Source organism: Ceratotherium simum, chromosome 8, assembly GCF_057802395.1.
Source record: "Ceratotherium simum simum isolate JZ-2026a chromosome 8, ASM5780239v1, whole genome shotgun sequence".
Classification (NCBI taxonomy): domain Eukaryota; kingdom Metazoa; phylum Chordata; class Mammalia; order Perissodactyla; family Rhinocerotidae; genus Ceratotherium; species Ceratotherium simum.
The window spans coordinates 83,768,242-83,794,915 of NC_141907.1; the positions used below are offsets into that span (position 1 = coordinate 83,768,242).

At 39.4% G+C, this 26,674-nt stretch overlaps 1 protein-coding gene across 2 annotated transcripts in view; it reads right to left on the reverse strand.

The window, feature by feature from the left end:
• Positions 1-1,870: 1,870 nt before the first annotated feature.
• The window catches only part of PPP3CA (protein phosphatase 3 catalytic subunit alpha), a 320,879-nt gene continuing 296,075 nt past the window's right edge, over positions 1,871-26,674 (reverse strand). Inside the window, exons 11-13 of one of the 2 annotated variants that reach the window (XM_004431001.3) lie at positions 18,619-18,703; positions 10,585-10,682; positions 1,871-4,478 (exon numbers count right to left, since the gene is read on the reverse strand). In XM_004431001.3, the coding sequence (XP_004431058.1) occupies positions 4,282-4,478; positions 10,585-10,682; positions 18,619-18,703 (380 nt within the window). In that variant the 3' untranslated portion in view covers positions 1,871-4,281. The remainder of the gene's footprint in view (positions 4,479-10,584; positions 10,683-18,618; positions 18,704-26,674) is intronic. The other variant, XM_087434642.1, reaches the window with a different exon arrangement.

Consider the following 26,674-nt stretch of genomic DNA (forward strand, 5'->3'; position numbering starts at 1 on the left):
TGGTGTCTTATATAGACGCTCAATGTGTGAAATAGAAAGAAGGGCTGCTTTGGTTGATGTCGAAAGCTCAGCCCATGGCAGTATTCCTGGAAACACAGGTTCTGGGGAACCGTTTGCAAACCAAAGTTCTATGTTCCCAAAAGCCTGAATTAAGTGAAGGATAACTTCAACGTTATCTTTGAAGAGAGCCCCTTCTACTGTGTCTAGTATAGCTCCTTCCATACTGCACTGCTCAGGAGATGATTGTGGCACCGAGTTGAGTCTGCCTGGTTTCAACACTTTCAGAGAAGGGGAGCCATCCACCTTCTCCTGCAGTTTACTTCTGGGTAAACAGCCTCAGCCGTTAGCAACGTCTACGTTATGATAACTGGGCATCTCTCTGATTGAAGCAAGGTCTTTTGGACTAACCAACACAATATTATAGCCATCATGTCTCCTGTTCACCTTGTAGCTTTCTTCAGTCTTCCTTAAAACAGACCCTCTCCTCTGCTGGGTCTCCATTCTCCCACATGCATTCCAATTTGTCCATGTTGCCTCTTAAAAATGTGATTGCCAGAAAAAGGCACGACATTTCTTTTGCTACTTCTTGCCTCCCGTTACTATGGCTGCATTTTTAAAAAATGAACTTAGCATGAAATAGCCTCGTCAGGGGCTTTTCTGGTTAACATTACCTTAAAATAGATCCGAAAGGAACCTCCATAAAACAGAGCAGAAGAATGGCCTTACAAAGCAGCTCAGTCTTAGGCCAGACACTGACTCACTGTTTGATGGAATGCTGACATTTAAAATCATAACGAAAACTGATATGCTGGCAAGACATTGCCAGACATTTTTTTGTGGAAAAAATAAGAACCTAGAACAGTGAGAGGAACAGAGGCTCAATGTTTGTGGAGTGAATAAGTGGAAGGCCACATCCCAGGAGGAAAACAAATTATCTTTAGTGTGGGGATCTCAAATCTGTCCCACTCAAGGGGCTTCTAGTCTTGAAAAATGTAGGCACTTAGGCAGGGCAAGCTGAAAAGTCCCTGTTTCTTAATGGAGTGTGACAAGAGGCGTCCAGTGAGTGCGAGACATGAAGAAGTCAAGGAAAAGCACGACACATTTAAGTAAGGCCATTGCCACTGCCCCTCCTATGGCGCCAACTTCATATACTGGCTCTGGTTTCTTGGCAGAAAGATGCATGTGTACTAACACGTATTATTTCACATGGATGTGGTGGGGTGGGAAGGAAAGAAACGTCTCAGGATGAGATCATTCTGGGGCCTCAGCATCACCATGACCCTTTCTGGGCTGACGTCACAAGATCGTTTCACTCTGACACTCTGCTCTAGGGCCTGCCACGTGATGCACACAGACGTTCCTCTGCTTTGTCCCCCTTATCATACAAGTTTAGTCTCTGAAGATTCTTCTTTCTTCAAAAAACGTTTTAAACAAATGTAAGTAGACGATATTTTAGATAAGAACAATTGCTGACCTAGGGTCAGTCAAATCTAGCTCTTAATCCTTGGACAGCTGGATGAAAATTCAGCACTGAGTTTGAACCCCATGAGAGGTAAGTCCCCTTGGGAATGGATGGAGGAGAGCAAAGGACATTGTTTCTATGTTTTTGTGTGTGTGTGTGTGTGTGTGTGTGTGTGTGCCCTCGTGGGAGAGCCAAGGTTCACTGGCATAAGCAACTCAAGAATTCAACAGTTTCTCCCAAGGTGAAGGAGACAGAGCTAAGAACTGATGATCTGGGAGTGTTATCCCTTTTGGAGGAATAACTTCAATTCTACATTAATCTCATTGCTAGACTGACTTATTACGCAAAAACATACAGTACTACTTTTCTAACTACTGATCAGAAAGACCAAGCAATACTCACATCCACTGCTTATTTTAATGTCAAATGTTTATTTCTATGCCATAGTTGCCTCAGCACAATTTGTAAAAGAAAGGACTCCAAAAAAATGAAATTTTTGTCAGGATATTTTCTCTGCAGTAATAAGAAAGAAAATAGACACCTTAGTACCAGAATTACCATTTCTTTCACATCATTGTAATAAGTTGCACCTAAATATTTTCCTTGGATGTAATTTTTTTAGGATGGAAAAATATCCACAGGAAAAAAAATGTTTGGATTCATTAAAATAAATTTGGGATAGTCTTTGTCAGAGAATATATCTAGAACATCTTTGCTTTGGTACACTATATCACTAATTGCCATATCCTTATTATTTAATATAACAGGCATACTTTATTACATAAACAAAGTGCACTAGAAACGAACAATGTTAGAAAGAGACCGCAATGTGGTGCATCTTAAATCTTCGGTGATTGGATATTAGCTGAAGCGCCAGGATACAAATTCCATATCAGTACAAACACAACTCTCTCCTGGGAGGAAAATGCACTTGGTAGCTTAGTTCTTTTTGCTTTAGCAGGTAGGGCATTCCATACAATGGAAAACAACCTGATAACAAATTAGTGGGTTTTTTTTTCTTCAATAAAAAGGAATGCTCTGGTTTCTTAACTGGCTTCCACTTTCAAGGGAGCCAGAAGATGGCATTTGCTTTTTCAATAGATTTCTCTTGTCTGATTTGAGACACAAATCCACCAAGAGTCTTAGAGTGGAAGTAGGCTCCATACCTGGTTCATGGCCCTCAGAGAAACCTGTGGAAGCGCGTCTGTGATGCGGGGTGGGGGGCCCAGCACCTTGAAGACGGCACGGGGTGTGTGCCCACAAAGCCCTTCAGCAGACTCAGGGAAAGGAGGAGAGTTCTTTAAGTTCATGCACATTTTATTGAGTAGTAATATAAAATGCTTTTTCTTTTTCATTGTTACAAGTGCATGCTTTGATTGCCAACATTTCAGAAGTCAAATTACAAAGGCAAGGCTTTAGGCTGTAGTGAATTACTTGGGCACTTATACAGTTGTTAAAAAATATGAATGGACTGTTGTTGTTTTCAGAATGAACCAGTTGTAACCCGTAACTGATATACAAAGGGAAAAAAGTGAAAAAAGTACATATTTTGTGGCACATGACAGAACAAAACAAAGTAACTAACTGTTATGACATTAACAGTTTCCATGCATTTAGAGTTCCAAGTGTAACTATAAACTTATTGAAATTTCACAAGGTTTGCTCAACATGCTAACCATCTATATGTGCACTGACAGCTTATGTTAAAAACTTTTAAGAATACTCTCCCCTTTAGATTTTTTCAAAGCTTTTTTGATTACAAAATTTCAAAGGCATTAAGCATTTTAGAGAATATAAAGTACGCCAGTATACATATATTTCCAGTATATGTCAGACCACTAAGCGCATTACAGTCCCGTAGAGGCCGATACAGCCATTTTTTTTCTTAAAAAACATGCATAGGCAGATTTTTTTTTTTACAGAATATAGATGCTTTATCACTGTACTTAATATGGTGTCTTGTTCACTATACTTAAAAATGCACCACTCATAAATATTTAATTCAGCAAGCCACAACCAAGACTTGATTTATCAACAAAAACCCCTAAATATAAACAGCAAAAAAAGATAGATGTAATTAATTCCAGTTTTTTTTAAACTTAAAGAAAAGATATTCATTGCCAAATTAATAAGATAAGTGTTATACGGAAAGAAGGGCATTCAAGCACACTAAAGAAACCTGAGGTGAGCACAGTCTATACAAAATTAAACTGTCCTTTTTGGCATTTTAACAAATTTGCAACATTCTTTTTTTTTCTTTTTCTGTTTTTTTTTTTTTTTAAGACTGCCTAATTCATTTTATAGCCATTGTCTGACAAGAGTAGCAAAACATTATCAATAAATAGTCCTTATTTAGTTTGTACATCGTTTTGTTAAAAATGTTTGATGTCATCCATTTTTAGTGCTGCAACTGTAAACGTACAATAGAGTAAGAAATTAGACAAAGTTTTCATGTCCAGTAACATAATAAAAGACCTTTCATTAACCTATCTATAGAAGTCCCCAATGCAGTAGGAAAACATGTTCATTCCCCTAACATTGCAGTATATACTAGCATTAGCTTTCTTTTTAAAACTTTTTTTCTATAAGCATTTTTAAAAGGCATACCCCAAAGAGGTGTTTAATAACCACTCCCACCAAAATATAGTTTATTATCTCTCTCCCTCTTTTTTAATGATAGTGTAAACTGAATTCGATTCCTGGCCCCCAGAGCAAACAAGCTACCGCCAGAGGCAAGAACATCCAACTGCTGATATGCAGCAATCCCCATCACACCCTGCAGCTCAAAAAAAAAAAAAAAAAAAGTGAACAGGAAGTGGTCACTGGATGTTGCTGCTATTGCTGCCATTGCTGTCCGTGCCGTTAGTCTCTGAGGTGAGAGCCTTGTGGATGGAGTTAAGGTTGGCGTCCGAGGGCATGGCATCTCTGCGAGGTGGCATCCTCTCGTTAATTCGGTCTAAGCCCTTGGCCTCTTCGAAGCTAGTGATCTTATGTTGTGGTGAAAATCCTTTGATAGCTAAACAGAAAATCATTAAAAAAGGAAACGTGGGTTAGGCGGAGGAAAACAAAGGGCACAGCTGCTGCATCAGGTGATGTTAGAGACTTCGCAGTGAGAGAGGGAATCCTTTAGTAGAGAACAAAGTGACGGGACCTGAACACAACACAACAGACTCCTTACCATACCCGAAGATAACCAAAAGGTTCGAAAGTAGCCAATGTCTCTTGCCAACCAAAATGTCCTCTTCAAGTTAGTGAGACGTAAACATTTCTCTTGTCTTCGTGAGAGTTTAGATCAACAAAATCTGAAGTGGCTATGTAAAGAGGAAAGCTGCTACTAGGGACAGGCCTCCAGACCCAGCATCATCTGGCCACATCACCAGCATGATTACTGCATCAATCACCTAACTTCGACCGGAACGTAGCCCTACTGTCCCTATTCCATTGTGCTAGTAACGGTAAATTCAGTGGAGTCAGGCAGACTGAGGCAGGCAGAGCTAAAAATCCAAGAAAGAGTTTAGAGCAGAAGCTAAACAGAGCTATAAAACGAGTTAACTTGGGGCATTTCCACGGCACCTCAGAATCCCAGAAAAACTTCTTTGGCAAACAACTCAATGGTGATGAAAAAAAAATTATAAACTCCTGCTTCTCTACTCAACTTTAGAAGCATGTGGAGTGGGTGACAAAGTAAGAGAAACTTGAAAAAATCAAGATCAGATCACTAAGTAGAAAACCTTTGTCTGCCCTTCAGCAGCGAACAGGTCAAACTGATGTTCATCCGGTACCCAGCACCGTCTACATCAAAGAAAAACTCTTAGTAGATCCATGTGGATGTAAGTGATGGTTCAAGAATACCAAGGGAAAAATGCCTTTCACAACTGTTAGCAAAAATGAATAGGACTGGTTTTGGCCATATTCAATGAAAATATGGAATTCTCAAAGGGGAGCATTGATATTTGATTTTTTTTCAGTAATCCTTAGTGTGCTCCAGAGATAGATAAGGTACTTGTGCAGGAAACCTAATAATTTTTTCAGTGAGTGCACCAAACAGTGAGCTGAAAATTAAGTACATACACGGGGAACCAGTGACATCAGTTTGCTTTACTTCTTGTGAAGTGCAAGCCAGATACTGAAGAGCCAATCACCAGCGCTGAACTGGGCTGCATCTCCATGGCTGATTAAGGACAATTTCGTGGTACCTTTATCCACCTCACCTTATTTGGGGAAAAAAGGAAAGCAGTTTCGAGCTGAAACTTTGCTAGCCACTCCTACACAAATGTGCAGTGCCTTTCATTAGTATGGATGAGATTCTTAAAAGATATACACAGTTGGTTGCACACATTAAACGAAGAGAAGTGGTTTGTCCCCCTCTGCATTTTAAAGGTGAGCATCATGGTGATCAGTCAACTGTGAGAGGGAGAAGATGGGGAAATGGGGAAAGACCAAGGCCCAAAGCAAAGCTTCTTAATTCTTCTCTAATTTAGTAAAAAATTGCAAAATAACAGAACTGTCGATTGAGCACCCACCCTGAAAACTAACTCAATTATTTTGAGGGACAAAATAATGGCATGAAGTGGTACTGTCTTCTTTTTCTAAACTACTGTGAATATCATTTCATCATAATTAATGAATATAAAAAGTTTGTCATCATGATAATTGATTAAGCAATTTTATTAATTTAAATGGTAAAAGTAGAATCTAGGTTTTAAAAGCCAATAGGGTGGGAGCGTAGAAATTCAAAATCTAGTTAGAACAATGGATATGTCCAGGATGGAGCTCCATTTCTAATCATTTTTGTCTATCCTGGTATGGAAGAACGTGCTCTGCTGTAGTTGCTGGTCAGACAATGGGTATTAGCAATTTACATTGGTGGTATACTTAACACAACACAGAGTCACAGAAACCACAGAAAACAGCCAAACTATCAACAAGAATGCACACTGCAGATTAGAATTTGCCAAGAGGAATAGAGAATTCCCACATAAATAGCAGTTTATTCACCGCTATTTAGGAAGCAGTTGTATTTTCTCTTACAGTTCTATCATTTCCCCTACCACATCCAAATCATGGACAAATTCAAGAGTCTAAAGTGGCACTTTATATATCGTATCAAAGGACCACAGGCACACAATTTTGGGAAAAATAAAAAGTTATCTTGCAAGAACAAAATACAACTGAAGAATTTTGTTTTAAAGGGGAACTTCAAATTATTCTTTTTAAAATTTCCAGAGGGTATGGTACGTATAGTATTAAAAACTATTTTGATATGCAGTTCTCTCATAACTACACATTTAAAAAGCACTCAATTCAAAAGTAATTGCTAAAGGGTCAACTCGCTTGTTCCGGAGCAGTGCTAGGACAGGGTCGGTGACAACATACTTCTCAATTTCCCCTGCAGCACCCAGCACAGGGCCTGGCGCAGAGCAGACCCTCGGTAAACATCACCGAGTGACGCCTGGGTATTCGCTCTGCAGGTTACCGGCCACCCCTACGGCCGCCTCGATGGTGTTCGCTGTCTTCAGACACTGGTAGGTTACAATTTGAAACGACTAGCAGAACTGTTCATCTCATATACATCTGTCTCATGTTGGAATATTTTTTAGAGACATTAGTGTTGAACTACAATAAAGCACTATTCAAATGAACATTTTTTTTCTTCTGAAAAACTTCTTCTGAAACTTCTGAAGACTAGAATTAACAAAGCTATTTTTATTCTCTCCTTTTCAGTGCTGACTTAAAGTGACTTGAGGGAGGGACATGGTTCAGCTCAAAGAATATTGTTTTATGTGTTATTTGTCAAAACAGCTGCCATAACCCCCACCCCACATCGTTCAAAATATAGAATCCTTTTGTTTTCTGTGATTATATTAGGTTCATTGTATACAAAGTCAAACATAGCTTTAAGGGAAAAAAAACAAACAAACAAACCATAAAAGGACACTTTCCCCTTTAAAGCAAGAACATTTCGGTTAATACTGAGCCACAACTGTTAGCCCAACGCCCACACACTCTGTACAAGCTACAGCAATAAAAAAAAAAAAAAAAAAAAAAAAAAAAAAGAATACACCCAGCAGAGCCCTTATCTGTTGCAGCACAACAGAAAGGGGACTGGCCAATTTACCTTCGTCAGCCTCAATAGCCTCAACAGTAGCTGAAGAGAAGAAAGGGGTGCAAAACGAATGAGAAAAATGAGCAGAGGGTTTTAACTCTACGAACAAATCAGTGACGATCAGGGAGCTACGAGATTAATGTTCCTGTAAGGGCTGGATCCTGGCACAGACAACAAAACAGAAATGCTAAAAAGAAAGAAAAGACACAACAAAAATGATAAGATTATTTTATGAGCGGGATGCACCTAAGTGATTTGGTTTGGTTTTTGCTCCCTAAATAAATGGCAGAATGATTAACCCTTTAAGAAAACACTTAGGAATGTTTTTGTTTTGCTTAGATTGAACTGATAAGGGACTAGGTCCATCTAAAACGTGCATTTGACTCACACCAAGTATGACAAAACCACTGCTGTGCTTGGTGATTTATGGTTTTACAATGTCAGACAAAATGGCAGAACTTGTCAGTGGCATAATTCACACTATTTAATACTGAATAGGACAGTTTCCTAATGCAATGGAAAAGCAGGGGGGTGCAAATTTAAAGGAAGAAGAAAATCAATGTATCTGAGTTGATATTGCAGGTGACTCTTTAAAGACAAACCCGGAGCATGTTAGAGAGGGGAGGGAGAGAAGGAAGAGGAAAGGAAGGGACAGACATGGTTAGGACTTCTTTTGCCAGGCAACCCTATTTAGAATTATTTTTCCTTACTGCAATACCATTTTTGGAAACAAAATTCTTGACATGTTACAATCAAGTGGTAACACGCCAGTAACAGCAATAATTCTACGGGAATTTTAAAGAAAGGCAGCCTAAATACTGAAATCTCAGCAGATCAGAGGCAAACTTGAAAAGCCCATTGCTTTATCAGTAATTTTTAAAATAAGGTTAGGGTCTATATTCTCACTATACAGGTGTATGAGTCTTTCTATGTTATTAAGCCTAGCTGATATTTCCCTAATTAAGTACTAAAATGCAAAACTTCTCTGTAACTCCAAAATGTTTAATATTAAAATTCTACCCCTTGACTTTAATTTGCATATTTCTTATAATTTAAGGTTTTAAAACTAGAGCAACTGCCATATGTGCACTATAATTTACTTACAGTGCACTCTAAATCCCTATGATAAAAATGTAGAATGGTTACTACCATGGCGAAGAGCTCAAGAGTAAAGCTTTAAGTAGTGTCCCTTTTGACAAACGGAAGGGCATCAGACAATGAATTCTGAAAATGTATTAATGTACATGGTTTAAGATATACACTGAGTTTTCAGATTCTCAGGACTAACGAGATTCTAACTCTATGTCTGCTATGGGTGTACGTGTTTGTGTGAGTTCAACACAGAATAACACAAACCAATGAACTTAAAGTAACAGAAAAGGAAACTGAAGAAACCTAAGTTAAAATATGGGCAAAGTTCTGAAAATCAAATAAAGAACTATAAGAACTTAAATAACTTAAGTTTAAAAGTAAAGCAAAAAAATATGGAACCACACCAGCACTGACATATTAGAACTATGTACTGCCCATTAGTGCATGTATCCTTCTAGAGCAAATGTAGTCCATAGTTTCTGATAATACACTTGATGTACCTTAAAATGTGCTTATCAGAAACTATGCAGATTTCAGTCAATTAGGAGGTTGTGCATTTTGTGCATATATATGATTCATTTATGCTAATGTTTTTAGAGAGCATGTTTACTTTGGTGGGGAAAATTCTGTGTTTTCTAAAAGTTATTAAAATAATTTTTAGCTATAAATTAAAGGGGGAATTTACTTCAATACTATGTATTTTCCTACCACCATTTAGAAATTTTTCTCTTTTTGTGGAAACTCAAAGACATTGATTTTGGAACAAATTCATACAAAATAAAGAAAATTATAGTGAGTCTACCAGGATGTGATCACTTAGCACTACCATATTCATGAAGTTGGAGATCACTTTCTACGTAGAAAGAGGTGTGTCTAAATATTGTAACCATAATAATACTGGAATCTTCTAGATTGAGAAATAGGGATAAAAAAGAAAACACAAAAAAGATCCAGGAAAATAAGAAAGAGGCTGAGATTGTTTTGAAAATGCTATAGTGTATTTTTGTTTTCATTTTTTCCTGTTAAAGTAAAATTTCCATAAAGTATTGTTAAAATTGGACTCTAATTAATGGTAATGTTAGTTAAAATAAATAACAAAAGTAACCAAAGTAAGAGTCTACAGCACTGTGCTGTCTAATATGGCAGCCACTAGCCACATGTGGCTATGTAAATCAAATTAATGAAAATTAGATAAAATAAAACATTCAGTCTCTCAGATGAACTATATTTCAAGTGCTCAATAGCCATATGTTGCCAGTGGCTTCTGTACAGATATGGAAATTTCCATCATGACAAAAAGTTCTATTGGACAGCATGCATCCAGAGAGCTACAAATTTTAATACAAAAATCTCTATCTCAAAGGAAACATTTTCATTCTTTTTAAAAAATAAAATATGGTTTTACTCAGTCTCTTCTGTTCTGGATGGATAAATCAGAGAAAAGACACATATGACTCTCAATTTGTATTCAAGTGGATAATGAAATCACCTTTTATATTCTTCTATTCTCCACCAAATTCTAGGCTTAGGGATGTATATTTATGTGCGTGTGTTTATTTCATCAAATAGAAAACCAGCACATTTAGTAAAAAATGTAACGAAACAGTTGTTTTTAGCAACTGATTGGCTCCAAGTGGTCAAACCTATTGTGCGTGCAGACAACCTAAATGAGTCGTCCTACAGGGAGGCCCGAGCGTGCCGTTCCCAGGTAAATGAGGGGACGGGGCGGTGGGGTCGCGATGCCGTTCCCGGGAATGGGGGAGCTATCACGGCGGACGGGACTGGCCCATCTGCGGGCCTTCAGCCCTTCTTGCACTGAGAAGAACTGAAGACCAGGGCCGAGCTCCGCGGATGGGCGCGTCAGGGCCCAAGCCCAGCGCTGACTGACATGCTCCGGGCACGGGCATGCCGGCGGCCCGCTTACCGCTCTGCAGCGTCTGCTTCCCTCCAGAGAGCACTCCGCTGGGGAGCATGCCCGTCGGGGTCAGGCCCTTCAGCGTCAGCACGCTCTCGCTCTCCTCTCTGCCAAGGCACAAGGGGGCGGCCGTTAACTTGCATTTCTTTCAGGAAAGAGACGAGACTAGGAGACAGTGCACATCGTAACTCACATTGACCTCTATCTTGGCTCCCGGAATTTTTTTTTTCTGCTTAAAACATACCATATTTTGATAGAGAAGTAATGTTACAGAAATGACATGACTGCTGTGGTCACGTTTCAGTCTCTTCCGAGTACTGAAGAACAGATCACAGTTCCGATCCTGCGCGCGCCCATCACGGGGCCGGCGACCGCGGGCAGCCTCCGCGACACCCTGCCTGCCTTAGAAACGAGCCACGGAGACCGCCGACGGCAGTTTCCAGCCACGCGCAGCAAAAATCAGTGGGACTGACTGGATTTGGGAGAGAACACCCGAGAGTGTACGGGAGATTAAAAGCCCATCTCCAGATTCGGGCACTAGGAGTTACAGTCGGGGCTATTAAGAATTTTCGACATTGCATAGCAAACACGCAAAATGGCAACTAGCCAAAGCAACTGGTAAAAATTTCCAGCTTTTCTTTTTCAGCCTCTTTCCCCACTGATTTGCTAATATAAAAATTATTGTATTACTCATTGTGACAACTGTTTTACAATCAGTTTTATGTACCTCATTACATTTCAATTATATTTGTTAATCACAGCACATTAGTCATTATTAACTAACCATAAATAGGAATAACCTCATATCTTTCCACAAAGCAGGCACTGTAATCTACATAACTAGAAAAAACAGTTACAATACATTTTTACATATATCTGGTGTCTCTAGTGTGTACAACTACCTACTCCACATTTTTATGAAGAGGTTTAACACGACGCAAACAGAATTCCTCAACTCTCCCAAAACCTGCTACTTCCACAGTCTTTCTCCAACGCCATCTTTCAGGTAAGCTCTAAGCATCACCTTTGACTCCTTGTGCCCTTGCTCATTCCACACCTACCAATCAGCAAGTCTTGAGGGCTCTACCCTCAAAATATTTCCAGTACCTTACCACTTCTCAAAATATTACCACCTCAACTCTTTTTAAAACAGCTTTTTTTTTAAAGATTTTATTTATTCATTTTTTTTCCCCCCAAAGCCCCAGTAGATAGTTGTATGTCATAGGTTCACATCCTTCTAGTTGCTGTACGTGGGACTCAGCCTCGCGTTGGACGGAGAAGTGGTGCCTTGGGGCGTGCCCGGGATCCGAACCCGGGCTGCCAGCATCAGAGCGCGCACACTTAACCGCTAAGCCACGGAGCCGGCCCAAAACAGCTTTATTGAGATATAATTAACATATTATACAAATTCACCCATTTAAAGTATGTGATTCAATCAATGGTTTTTAGCAATACTGACAAGAGTTGTGAAACCATCACCACAATCAATTTTAGAACATTTATTACATGAAAAGAAATTCTGTGTTCATTAGAGGTCACTCCCCATTTCTTCTGGCCCTACATAACTACTAATCTACTTTCTGTAGATTTGCTTCTTCTGGACACTTCAATAAATGGAATCACAGAACATGTAGCCTTTTGTGACTGACTTCTTTTGCTTCCCACCAGCCTCTTACTTGAATTGTTCCAGCGGCCTCTTACGTGGCCTCTCTGCTCCACCCTTGTCATGCTCCTGCCCCCGCCCCTTCCTCTCATGTCTATTCCCAGGGTAGCAGACAGGCTGAGCCTTTTAATACCTATTCAGAACCTGTCACTCCCCTATTCAAAACTCTCCAATGGCTTCTCCTCTCATTAAGAGTGAAAGGCAAAATCTTTAGAAGGTTTGACAACAGCCTTAAAAAACTAGCCCCCACCCCCCACTCTCCCATCCTCACTCATCTCTTGGACTACATTTCCGGCCAGTGTCCACCTCCCTGAGCATTCCTCAAACACCCAGCACCTCAACCTCAGGGCTCTGCAGGTGTTGTGTCACCCTCTTCCCCAGTATCTGCATGGCTCCCTCCTTCCCTCCATCGCCTCCTTTGTGAGGATTTTGAGGTTGTGATTTAAAATAACATGCACCTCTGTACTCCCTATCTCCCCTGGAAGCACTTATCACCCCTGGAAAACTATACAGATGATTTGTTTCCTTGGTTTTGGGGGGTGCCACTGCCTACTACATTGCACCCTGGCTGGAGAAGCTTCCTGGGAGCAGGCGTTTCTGTCTGCTTTGCTCCCTGCTGCATCCACAGTCCCTAGACCAGAACAGCACCTGGTTCAGAGTTGACGTCCAAAAAACGTTTACTAAACAGAGGAAAATAGAATGGAGAATGGCAGTGTTAATCCAAATTTTAGGTTTCTCTATCCTTTACCGCAGAGTTGACTTAATAACATTAGGTTTGAGATGGCCAAGCAATCATTGTTGACTTGCATATGCAGGTATTTCAACCTTTTCAGGCTTCTGCTGTCAAACCAGTAGAGATCACATAAAGAAGAAATGTCTTAAATGCTAATATATAGATTTGGAAAAACTAGAAGTATCTCTAAAGAAATGAACATATTTTTCCTTTACATTCATATTCACAATCAGGCTTTAACCTCAAAAAGTGACTATAATTCCTCTGCACAGGATCCAGGTATCAAATCCCCTATTAAACATGGAGCTGCTCATGCAGAACAGTGAAAACCGATGATGCTCAGACAAGGTCAACTGAATTATTAGTTTTTTACCTACAAAAATTTTCTAGTAATTTGAAGTATTTTTTTTTTTTAATCTTTAAAATTTTTATTTTATACCAACTGTGGAAAGATCTTTTTGGGGAAATCACAGCTTTGGGGTCAGACTCACCTGGGGTAAAATCCTAGTTATATGACTGAGGTTGGGTTGTTGTTTAACTTTTCTGGCCTTCAGTTTCCTTGTCTATAAAATCACATCGATAATTACAAGGTTTCTGTGAGGATTAAATGATATACTGTAGGAAAAAGGCCTCACACAGAAGATGGCCATTTTCCCTCCTTCCTTCCTTGCCCCCTTTCCCTTTTCCCTCCGCTATTTTCCTCATCTCCCTAATATTGTGGCTGCCGCTCCTGCCTCACATAGACCCCAAGCTCTCAAAGGTCCTGGCAGCTGCTCCATTCCTTAATCCCAACCATGGCTGCTGAGTTCTCACTCAAAGGGACACCTCTGTCTTATTTCCCACTGACGACTTTGCCCCCCTTCTGGAAAGACTCCTTGCCCCAGGTCTGTGACACTTTCTTTCCCAGCTCTCCTTCACCTTCCTTGGTATCTCCTCCTTAGTCCCTGGGTCGACCTCTTCCTCTGTCTCCAGACCTGTGACGTGGTAGCCCCCAGTCTGTGTGGCCATTAACCCCCGAAACATGACTTGAGATGTGCTCTAAGTGTAAGATACACGTTGGAGTTCAAAGACTTAGCACAAACACAAGAATGCAAAACATCTCTTTAAGGAGTTTTATATTAACTATATGTTGAAGTGATAAAATTCTGAATATATGTGTTAAATAGAATATATTATTAAAATTAATTTCACCTGTTTCTTTCTAGTTCTTTTACTGTGGCTTGTAGAAAATTTAAAATTATAGACGTGGTTCACATTCTATTCCTATTGGAAAGCACTGTTCTGGGGGATCCTTGTCTTTTCTCCTACTTTCCCTCTCTCCCTTAGTAAGAACATCTGCATAGGCGGCTTCAGCCTTGTGCTCACTCCTGTGTTTGCATTTCTAATCCTCACCTCACTCTGCAACTCCAGGGCAGAATTTCTAACTGCATCTACATGAATATCCTGCCAGCATCCCAGAGGAAAATGTGCCAAATTCAACTTATCATGGTCCTCCCAATAAACACCTGGTAGATATTTAAATGGAGTAATACTTCCTCTTTCTTGGATAATAGCACTATTCTTTTATTAACTGCACAGGCTAGTACCTCTGTGGAATATTTTTAGAATACTTCTTCTCCCTCATCACCCACTGCATAGGTCAGGGTTCTTTTAGCAAACAACAGAATCTACTCTGGCTAATTTTAACAGTAAAGAAAGGTATTCAAGGACATTAGAGAGCTCGCACATCCAGAGAACCAGACCCGAACGCTCTGTAACCAGCAAAAGTCCCAGTGCCTGTGCCCACTGTGGGATGCGCCTGCACAGTGCTGCGGCTGCTGCTTGGAGCCAACACCTAAGCCTGTGCTAACGCGTGGAGCTAGCCTTCAAACGCAAAAGGAGCTCTTCTACTGCCAGGCCCTCAGACTCCACACCTGACAGGAATCGCCGTCCTCGCTTGCTGCTTCCTCGTGAGGCTCATTTTGAAACAGAAGTCTTATGCGCATTCCTTTGATTGGTGGATCCTAGGCAACATGGCTGCACCTCTCCTGCAAGAGCTGATGAAAAGACAGTTTTCTGGCTCCTTTATAATGTTGCAAATTACCAAAAGGTAAGGAACGTGGTGGACAGCTATACCTGACAAATCTGTGCCACCATCCACATTCATTCATTATATGTTACAACTTCTAGCTTCACAAGTTCCTTATATTTGTCTCTTCCTTTGTACATTTCCTCCCAAAGCCTAGTTTTGCTTGGATTATTTCAATAGTTTCCTAAATGTTCTTCCTAACACCAATAAGTCATCATGCTATCTAATCTTCACACTGCATTAACACGCGGTATCTAAACACGGATTAGAGTGTGCCTCTCACCCTAGGAAGATCATTCCAGGACTCTCATTGCCTACACACAAAATGAAACGCTTTACCATGGTATTCAAAGCTTTCAAGGATCTGGACTTGAATATATTTTCAGCCTCATTTTGTACTAGATTCCTCACTCACCTTCATGTCTTACTACTCAGCTCTTTCAAATACTTAGGTTCATTGACTACCTGAGTTCACTTTCAAGTAAGACTTGCATTAGTGCTGCTCACTAACTGAGTCTGGACACGCTGCTTAGCCTCTCTCAGTTTTAGTTTCCTCATCGTAAAATGAGGCCAACCTGACCTTGCAAGTGTGCTGTGCGGATTACTGTCAAATGTGTCCACCACGGATCAGGGCACCCGGCACTTGGCAAGCACCACAGAAAACGCTGCTCTCAGGACCATGTGACTGTGTTCTTGACAATTTCTCAGCTTCCAGGAATGCCTTCGCCACAATTCTCCACCTAATGGAGTCCAACCCAACCTTCACAGCACTGCTCACGTCAACCTCTTCATGAACGTTCCTGTCAGGCAACAGAAGGGCTCCTTCCTGTCTTCTTCCAGAGGCAAGCATCTCTAAATGTATTTAGCACACATTTCATTGTCTGTAATGAGTTTATTGTCTAAATGTCTGTCATTCCAATTTGGTAACAGATTGCCTAACTCGGTATGTGGTGCATATTTAATGGTCGATTATTACTTACTAGGCTTAACTTACTTGTCTCTGGATATTGAGCCCCTGTACTCTGCAGATTTACTACAGATGCTTTATTATAGGAAAGCAATAACATCTACTTCATTTTTACTTTCTATCAATATGTGCACTCTTAGTCAAGTCATTGACCATCATGGGGTTCAAATGGACTATTTCTCAGCTGGAAATAATTACATCTTACATACCAACAGGCAGGGGCCTGGAGGGATCCTCCAATTTTAAGACCTACCTATGATTCTATAGCACTGCTCCTACACCTTCATGTGGTCTGAAGACTAACATAGATGGAAATAATTTTTTTTATTAAGAAAGATTTTTCCTTTTTCGTAAATGTACTTTCATATGCAAATTCTGGAGCTGTTTTTACTTCTTCTTGTAGAGACTCAGATAGAAAAAGAAGAAAGAGTGTTTACTGGTAAACTGGAGGCACGATAAATAACTGAGTGTTTGTGCAGAGGGTCCAGCTGAGCTTATGAACTTCACATAGCCTTTTGCCCCACAGGACACTTTTCTAGCCACACCGGCCTCCTTGCTGTGGTCCTCAAAACTGTTGCCCTTGTTGCTATCTGAGAGCTTGGCACTTGCTTCTCCCTTCGCCTTAAGTGCTCTTACTCCCTATCTTCCCACAGGTCAACCACACTGCTCAAGTGCCCGTACTCAGAAAGTTCTTTGCTGATCATGTACTAGAATAAGTGTCTCTTCTCATAATGCTTTCGGATATAGAACTTTTTTCCTATGGTAGCTCTTAATTCCTTTAAAACAGTGAAAATATTTAAATCTTGATTTCCAATATTCTGTTACAAAAGACTTTCATTTAGTCAAATTATTATTTTTCTGTGGCTCTTTGGTAATGAACTAATTCAACTTAATTGTTGGGATTACATGGTCACTTAGGCAACTGATTACCAGGATTTTAAAACTTAAAGATTTGTTATTCTAAATTTGTTGACTGTAGGCAAGTGAATTAAAAAAATGAAAAAGTGGGGCTGGCCCGGTGGCGCAAGCAGTTAAGTGTGCACGCTCTGCTGCGGCGGCCCAGGGTTCACCGATTCGGATCCCGGGCGCACACCGACGCACCGCTTGTCAAGCCATGCTGTGGCGGCATCCCATATAAAGTAGAGGAAGATGGGCATGATGTTAGCCCAGGGCCAATCTTCCTCAGCAAAAAAAGAGGAGGATTTATAGATGTTAGCTCAGGGCCGATCTTCCTCACACAAAATAAATAAATAAATAAATGAAAAAGCTCTATTTTTAACTGTATTTTACTATGTCTTACATATGTACTAATGCTCACAGAGACTGATAATTTAAAATGGATTTTCCCAAGTAAAAATAAATAAATAAAAAATAAAATTAGGGCCTCACCTCCCACTTGCTATCCCCCTATATTGCTTTACTTTTTTTCTTCATGGTACATAATCAACGCTTTAAGTGTTACTATATTTATTATTGAATGAATGAAGGAATGAGTCCAGAAAGGAATGTAAATAACTGTAAATTCCAGTCAGGAATGTAAAGCATCAGAGCAAAGGCTGCCTCACTCATCAGGCTGTAGGGAGCACGGTGCTCCAGTTTCAGCTGTCACAGGACTTTTCCACACCTGGCAGGCTACGCACTGCTCTCACTGACCTCCACTCGGTGTCTTTGGGAAAGGATGATAATGCTTTCCATCCTTCTCATGGCTCCCTACTCTCAGCCTCAAGTCATTTAGTTACTCTTCAGTGATTCGACCAGGAGTAGGATAGAAACAGCAAGAAGAGAAATCAAGAAAGCCAGTGTAGCTACTCTATGAGAAAGAGGTGAGGCAAAACTTTGGCAAACATTAGCTTCTGAAATTATAAAATATGTAGATGGACTATTTCCCAAGGCATTCCTATTTACCCTTGTTAATGTGTGATTGTGAATTGACTATATACTCCTCACATATAAACGTGCCATATTTTAAAGTAATTTTTTTGAAGAGAAATATAGTTATTTTGTATTATCTAGGAATAGATAATTGAATTTAAGTAAAAAAAAGTATAGTTAATTCTCTTCAAGAAAACACTTGTTTTCTAAATCCAGGCTTACTAATAACATGATTCACGGTCTATTTAAAAAATAACTACTACAAGGGAATTGAAACATTAAGAGACTATTTTTTTCTCTCAATGATTTATTAGGATAATATAGATTTGCATAAACAAGCTTTATGGTTGATATTCATTTCCTAGAAATCTAGTGAAATGTACCTGATAAATTCGACTTTTGCCACAGGGCCAGAATGAAAAATAAAAGGATTAAACAGCTTTCCTCTTTCATAACATGTTCAAACTGTTGTGAAATAAATGTTTTAAAGTCTGGCAGCAAACAGAGGGATAGAATGTGAAGCAGTCCATTTAGAGCCTTTCTCTACAGAAATAATTTAGTATATTTTAATTTGACTAAAATAGTGAGGAACTGACAATTCCATTTAAAAGAAAAAAGTAATTAAGGAAAAGCAAATATTTTCTAGTAAAATATTTAAATTACCAGATTAAAGTATTAAAATGTTTATTAAATGACACATAATCAAATTCAAAACAGAAATAGAGGAAAAATGACCCCACCTGAGAACGGAGAACACTCTGGCCATTTTGCCTATCGCTCGGATTTTGTTCCTTATCACCTCCTTCCGGGCGGCAGCTGTTGCTCCTAGATTTTAAAATAGAGAGTTGAGCAGTCAGTGATTTTTTATCTACTTAATTATTTTAAAAATTTACATGTATAATAGACCACTTATTTTTCCCCCCCAAAAGGATTTATCTGCAAATCAAGTTTAAAAACCTAACGCTTCTGGCCATTAATACTCGGACATGATTCTTGAGATGTCCCCAAAATGCCAGAGTGAGTTTTGAGATTTCCACAGGGCTGTGAGTAAGCTAGCTGAGGAATCACTGAGCAGATGGGTGTGTTCCAACCCGTGTCTTCTAACGGAGCTCCCTTCTCTCTGCTTCTACAAAGAGAGCCTGCACTGGCAGACAGAGTGAAGGGAGCCACCGGGATCTTCTACTCAGCCCCGTCTCCACTCGGGAGGAAACCGCTTCAGGAAACCGCTTTCTCAAAAGTTCTCCCAGGAAGGGATCAAAGTAGGGAGTCTCTTAGCTTCGTAAGTTCCGAGCAACATCGTGTATATTATTTCACGGCCATAAAGCATTTCTTTTAGTACTTGATACTTTTTCATCTTCTGATGGGTTCACAAGTTCTAGAGGAAAAAGTGGAAAACTACTGAATTGGATTTAGTGAGAGATGGGGGCACGTGGTTTGTATTTTGGTGCTTACGTAAACAAGTTACACATAAGATCTGTATGGATACATCTTACCACTTACTACATTTTCCAAACGGAAAAAACAAATCAATCTACATAGGTTATTGTCATTATAGATGAAGTTTCCTTTTTTATAATATTTAAAAAATAATACATGATCTTTAATGGATCCATTTTAATTTTTTCTTAAATTCCCAAGGTATGTTTGGAGAACTGCAAAACACAGGAAAACACCTCTCAAGATTTTTATAATCCAAGGTAAAAGGAATAAGATGTCCTCTTTATACATCAGACGGGACTTCGAAGAAAGTGTTAAAACAAGCAGATTGTCTTTCTAATTCTAGTGCCACTAATAGAAATACAACAAATATTCTTTTCAGATAATATCAGAAATGTTCCTAATCCCAATGAGCAGTTTAAGTCACATAATTTGCTCAGAGACTGCAGTCGACAGACGATAACTGGTGTAAATTTTGGTCTTTTAATTCGTGATAAGAACAAGCTTTCTAATCTTTTGGAAAGGAAAGATTTCTGCTGTTTCCCTTAGAGAGAATGCTTCCCTTTTTAAGAATGTGACTTGGAATCTTTTTCATTGTTTGATAAGGGTCAAACAATTAATCACCACCCTAAAACTTCTATAAGAAAGAAAACTCACAACAACACTCACATAATTTTGAAATGCTGGAGAAGGCCTCTGCTTTTCTCTATACCCCAAGAAAATAAAAACACATGGGCCCCTTTCTTCTCCTAGGTGGGTTAATCTTCAGAGGTGGCGCTAACGCACACCCATCGATATGCCCGGAGTGTCCCCAGAAAGTGCCGCAGGGAGCTGGCTTCCTCCACCTCCTCTCTGACCTGAGGGCCTCAAATGGCCCATATCTGTGTCCACTTCTTTCTCTCTGTGGCAATCACACCATGACAGGTATCTCCCAACACATCTGACTGGCAGGACTTACTACTGCCAGCCATTCTGCCTGAAAAGAATGGAGTCAGTTTAAATGCATACGGGAGAAAGCCGTTCTCCAATCCAGTCTTTCTGATAATCAAGTGCAACTGGTTCTTTGAATTATACTCTCTTCGCCAGAACACTGGAGGGAAAAATGAGCTGTGTGTAGACTCTGCCTCAAACTTTATTCTGAGTTTCTAACAATATTTCTTATCTATGATTTGTAATTAAGATTTTTATACAATAAGTTCTATCCTAGAGACCATCTAAAAGTCTGAAGTTTCCGTGCTTGGATTTTAGATGATTTACGATCAAGAGACTAATGAAGGACAGTTGTTAAGAAGAAAAAGTGGAATGGCAGTTGGTCACTTAAGGTGGTTTTCCTATATATTTTTTTTCAGTTATTCAGTTAAATCCTGCTTTCAGTCTAAGTGTAGAGTCTGCTATTTCTAACTCTGAGCTTAATATTCTCCAGTCTGATGGACACAGTCACTCAGAGGTCACCATGTAGTACATGAGGGAAAAGACACTGACTCTCTCCCAGACTGTAAAATCAATCCCATAGACGCAAAGAGTGGAAAGTGTGGGAGAGCTCCAAAAATGGTGACTATATTTAGAAGCACAACAAACAATGCAGCAAGAAGGAGTAGTTAAATTGTATATATTTTGAAATAAAATTGTATGTATTTAAGAGAAATGAGAAGGGGAAAACGTAAAATCAGTGAAAAATATATAAGAAGAATAATCTCCCAGAAAATTCTCAGTAAAGGACTTGTAAAAACCACAACCAGAGCAAAGAAAAGCAAGAAACTAAGTTGCAAGGGGAGGGAAATAAATGACATAGAGCCGTCCTTCTCAGCTCAGTATGAGCTGACGCTCAGAAAAACGCCCAAATAAACACTGAATGTTCAGTGTAAAATGAACATTCTGATAGTCAGAGCCAGTTTAGCCTTCCTTAGTTTTCAGATCGAATGACTCACTGGAGAGTTGTTGTTAGCACTGTCGAGTCGATTCCGACTCCCAGCGCCCCTGTGGACAGCAGAGCGAGCCCTGTCCGGGCTGTCTGCGCCATCCTCTCACCTTATGGAGAGTGGGTAACAGACGCCCTGCTTTATGTATTCATAGTCTCGTTCCCAACAAACGGTGACTCACACAGTACAGCACTTCTCTAAGTGAAGAAATGCCGTCCCTTTTTAAATTCCTCAATAACCCAGGAAAGTAAGAGGTTTTACTACCCCTTTTATAAAATTAGAATATATTTACTCAAAAAGTCAAATAACCTGATCATAAGCAGTAAGAAGAGACATTAAAAACTAATGCCTCTTAAAGTTTTATTCTGGAGATTGCCTTCAATGTTTTCCAAATAACCAAAGTCAAAATTAAATTAATACCACACATTTATAACCTCACAAAAATTTAAAATATCAAATAAAATGTCTGAATTTATATGTAATTGAACTTAAAGGAGCTGAACAATAGCAGGATAGAATTAAGTTCAGATACAAAGGTCCATATTTTAGTATTGCTATTCCTGGTTTTCAACATTTTCCAGAAATCATTAGAACTCTTTAAAAGATTACATGGCAAGTCGTCACAGTCCATATTCAATAGATTAAGGAAAATGCATGTTTTTCATAATTTTACCAGCTGCAACATGCAAATATAATGTTATATCCAACATCCTTGGTACTTGCTCTAAGTTGTGGAAATGTACCCCAGTAGCTCAACTGGAAATTCAGTATATTAAATAAGGAAGGCACATGAAATACTTTTTACATTAAAACTGTGGTAACTATTTTTCATTGAAAAGAAGATAATCTCTTATTTTAACTTGAAAGTCCAAAACGGAAAAGCAACATTTCATTAGTTTAAAAAAAGTTAGTAATTTTAAGTAAAATTTCATTTTGTGTTTCCATCAAATAATTATTGGCTTCTTTTTTGGGCTTCTCTCTCTCTTCAACTTTTAAGTTCTAATCTTCTTTTATGCCTGGAGTATTAGGCTACCACATCCAGAATCTAGGCAACCCTGCACACTCCATTCTCCTCAAAGTGGAGGAGTCTAATGTACAGACCGAGGGGATCTTGCAAGATTTGCTTCAACCTGTGTGTGTCTGACCTTACGTCCTGACCTTAACTCAGCACCTGGCTGCTTCTCATGAAGTCATGAGCTGTCTGTGCCGAGCGGCCTGGCGAGTGAGTGCTGCATTCCATAGGGGGATTCTGCCTCTGAAGGAACTGGAAAACGCAGCAGCGTCCCTGAGATGAGGGCCAGTGCCGGGGTGCAGAGATTCCGACCACGCGGGGCAGCTGCACGCACTGCGGACGCTGGCTCGGCCATCCGCTCACAGCTCCCCCCACTGAGCTCCTCCTATACATTCCTCATTTTTAACTGAATTAGGGGTGTGTAGAAAGTGCTATACAGAATACAATTTATTCCCCAAATCATTTATTCTTGACGTCTTCCTGTGAATCCCATCCTATATAGCCAGCCACGTGCTAACTGCTAGCGACAGAAATAGAATACAGCAAGGTCTCTGCTGTAGGCGATTGTGGGAATGACAATGGACTGTGACAGGCATTACAGGGGAAGCTGCAGTGGTGTGCAGAGCAGGCTGCTGTCAGCCAGGGTGCACCCAGTGCGTCTCTTCACTCACACTCAGTAACTTCACGCTGGGAGCCTGAAGTCACCTGCAGGCCAAGAGAATCTACGCCATGGAAATCTGCAAATGCTACAAACGCAGGCCATTTTCCCCCAGGTGAACAGGTTGTTGAACATTTAGCAGCCTGCCACTGCAAGTAGATGCTAATTGCTCGGAGGTATGACAAAAATGTTCACCGAAATAGTGATAGTTGAAAGATTAAAGGATAAATGAGTCAAAGAGTAAGCAGAAGGGGTATTCTCTGTAGAAGGAAGAGAACTTTCAAACATGTGGAGGCAGCAACATCCGTGTTTTGTTCAGGTGATGGGTGAGAAGAGAAGTCTGGTGTGAATGGTGTTGGGTAGTTGGGGTGAGAAGAGAAGCAAGAGATGCCTGGGGCTAAACTGTGAAAGCGTTAGCATAGAAGTATGTGCAAACAAGAAATTTACACACCAGCATGCTCCTAATAGGGATAAATAGAACCTACTTGTCACTTACCACCCCCCGGCCCCCCCCGCCCCCCCATCCCCCACCCCCCACCAAAAAAGAAAAAACTGTATTGATAGATGGGTAGAGAGACAGATATGTGACAAAGCAAATATAGTCAAATGTTAATTGTAGAAAGTATTAAGTAGTAAGTGATCAGTATCAACTATACAATTCTTTCAACATTCCTATATGTTTGAAACACTTTGTAACAAAATGTCAAAAAACACTTGGAACACGCTTGGTTTGGAGGGAAAATCGAGACAGGAGCTTTGAGAAGAGAGGTCTCCCTTTCTTTGTGGCACGTGGGGGATGCAGGAGCTCGCCAAAGGAGGCACGGAAGGAAAAGTCGCCATTCGGTTACTTCCAGCCTTCCCTACTCCAACCGGCTCCAGGAGAAACTGGGCCAGTAAGATTTTGTTTTATAAGCCCAACCCAACAAGTTCTAATTGCTTTCAGTATCTTTTTGCAACTATAAGAAATGAAGATGATCACCTACAGAAAAAACTTATATTCAAACATCTTATAAAATAGGAATATTTTCATATTATTAGAATATGAAAAAGCAGCTTTTAAAAAATTGAGTTGTTTACTCTTTAATGAAAAAGTAGCAGAAATTTTCTACTTCATTATTACACTGGTTTCAAATGTTTTGCTATTATTCAGGCTTCTTTTTTTAAAGAACTTTTCACTAATACAAGTGTATCCATAGCAAATGTTTTTAAAGGAAATATATAAAAAGCTGTGCATTTACTAACATTTCACACTTTTTCAAAGGAAAGATATATTTTAAGAACCCAATTTTGCTGGTAGGCTTTAAATCTCTTTAACTTTTTAGTTCAAATTCTAAGAAAATAATACAGGAAATTCACCACTTTTCCAAATATGTTAAAAGTTAACAAAGTTCATCTCTGTAGGAAACCTATTCTGCTTGAAAGTAAAATTTTATCATGGTTCATTATTATTAAGCAGAGTTTAGACATGACTCCAGATTTTATCTTTCGTCAAATAGAGCAATTACTGAATTTAAATAAAGGCTATTGATGGAACGAAGCATAAGGTGTTGAGATAAGAAATATCTTTTGTTGTGTTATATTAAAGACAAAAATTAGTTTGGTTTCCATCCAAAGTCAATACCTTTGAAATACAAGATATAGTGGAAAGACAGAATATAATTTCAGACGCCTCTAAAAGCCTTGCATAATTGGTCTTCATAGCTTCTTACAGATGATGATGAATTTATAAGGATACAGACTGTCTTTTTGGGAAAAGAAATGTCCCAAATTGGCCCCCATAGCGCTGCAAGGCCAACCACATATATAATCCCTAAATCTTACCTGTCCTGTCTTTTCTCTCCCTGACCTAGTTTAACAATAACAAATCTTGAGCTTCTATACCCTACCAAAGTGATGCTCTCCAGAAATTGCTTACACATCCGCCCAGTGATACCCCTGGCTATGAGTGTGACAAGAGCTTCACTCCATTTTCCCCCACCACCAGGTGCTCGTGCTTGGATGTACGGACAGGACCATATGCACTGAGTAACTGTGTTCACTCTGATGGACTGGTTTTAAAACTATAGCCTTTAAATTTTTACTCACACATCTGCAAAAGAATATCCTCCAAATAATACTATTCCCACCTCCAAGTTTAAATAGCTGTAAAGAGTAAAATATTGTAAACATTGTCATTTTACAATGAAATGACTACATTACTTTTTTTTTTTACCAATGGTATATAAATATCATAGCAATTTCATCCCACCATCATCCATTTAAAGAAAAAAATCCATGAACAAGACATTCATTGATATTTAGAAACCTCATGTTAGTTCTTTTTTTCTTTGAAATTGTATTTCCATTTCAATTTCCCTGATTTTTACTCTAGTGAATTATATATTTATACTTTAAAGCATTTTTATCACCACATTATACTTTGCTGTCAAAAATACATTTAGAAATGTAATGTATTTTTAAAATTTCCTGAGACAATAAGGCCTTAAGTGTTCAAAAATTCCTTTGTAATCAAGATCACAATTATTAGTAGCACATAATTGAGCTAGACAACACAAACATATGATAAATGTTTATAAATATTTAAAAAGCATAGTAATAAAATTTTATTAGAATGCATTCCTTAACGATAGAGATGGGAATAAGGTTAAACTGCCTTGATTAAGGAGACCTCCTAGACGCTGAGTTTTTCCAACCTCTACCTGTTTAGTATTCCAGCACTAAACATCTCAAGGCAATGTTCATAGTGATGCCATCTAGGGAGACCCACACCTTCCTTCCAAATGGGAGAAGGGCAGACGAGAAAGAAGAGGGGGCAGAGGAGGAGCTGCAGCGAGGCCTGCAGCCGCCACAGGCTGACCCCTTCCAGGAAGCAGGACGTACGGAAGCTGAGCACGTGAACACGGACTCTCTCAAAACTCCCCGTGAAACGTCTTCGGGTAACCCCAGCAGTGCAAATACTCTGGCATGAATATTGCTGCTCTACCAAGAGCGAGATTGCTTAGTTTCTAGAGTTGATAGCTGTTGGAAGATCTCCGTGACTAGCCATAACTTGGGAATCCTGTGTCATCCATTTAGGGTCAGTGCTGGTGAAATCCAGTCCAAAGGGATTGGTAGGTGCTGCCACTCACAAGGTAGCCGTGTGTGTGCTTACGGGGGTTACTCTACTAGGCAGAAGAAAGACCTTCAGGACAACAAATTTTAAAAATCCGTCTTTTTGAGGATTACAACCTAAGATGTCTGGAATACCTTTCTAATTTTGATTCTAGCTCTACCATATTACATATCAACAGGCAATAAAATTGGGACGTAATGGCTACTCACTTCAAATCACTCCAAACCACATATTCTGAATTTCTTCCATATGTTTTTTAGCTCAACTAAAAATCTCAGCAAGTAATAGAACCTGCCATGGTGTGATATTTGGCATAAGGCTATTCTGTCTCATATCCCAGTTTGAAAGCAACAGAAGATCCTTTAAAATATATTTTTTTACATAAAAAGTCTCTCCTGGGTAATGGATTTTAAGAAACGCCAGTATAGCCTAGACTGTTTTTTTCCCACTTCCCTTGTCATAAAACATAACTGAATTCTTGGGATAGGAAGTCTTAAAAATGTACAGACTACTCCCAAATGTCAAATAACTGTCATTATTTAGTTATCTTTCCACGTAGTTAAACGTTACTTTCATTTACAAGCTCTAATTTGATTCCCTGGACTTTTGTTCTCTGAGACATTGTGTTCCATCTGTTCAATGACTCCTCAGTAGAATC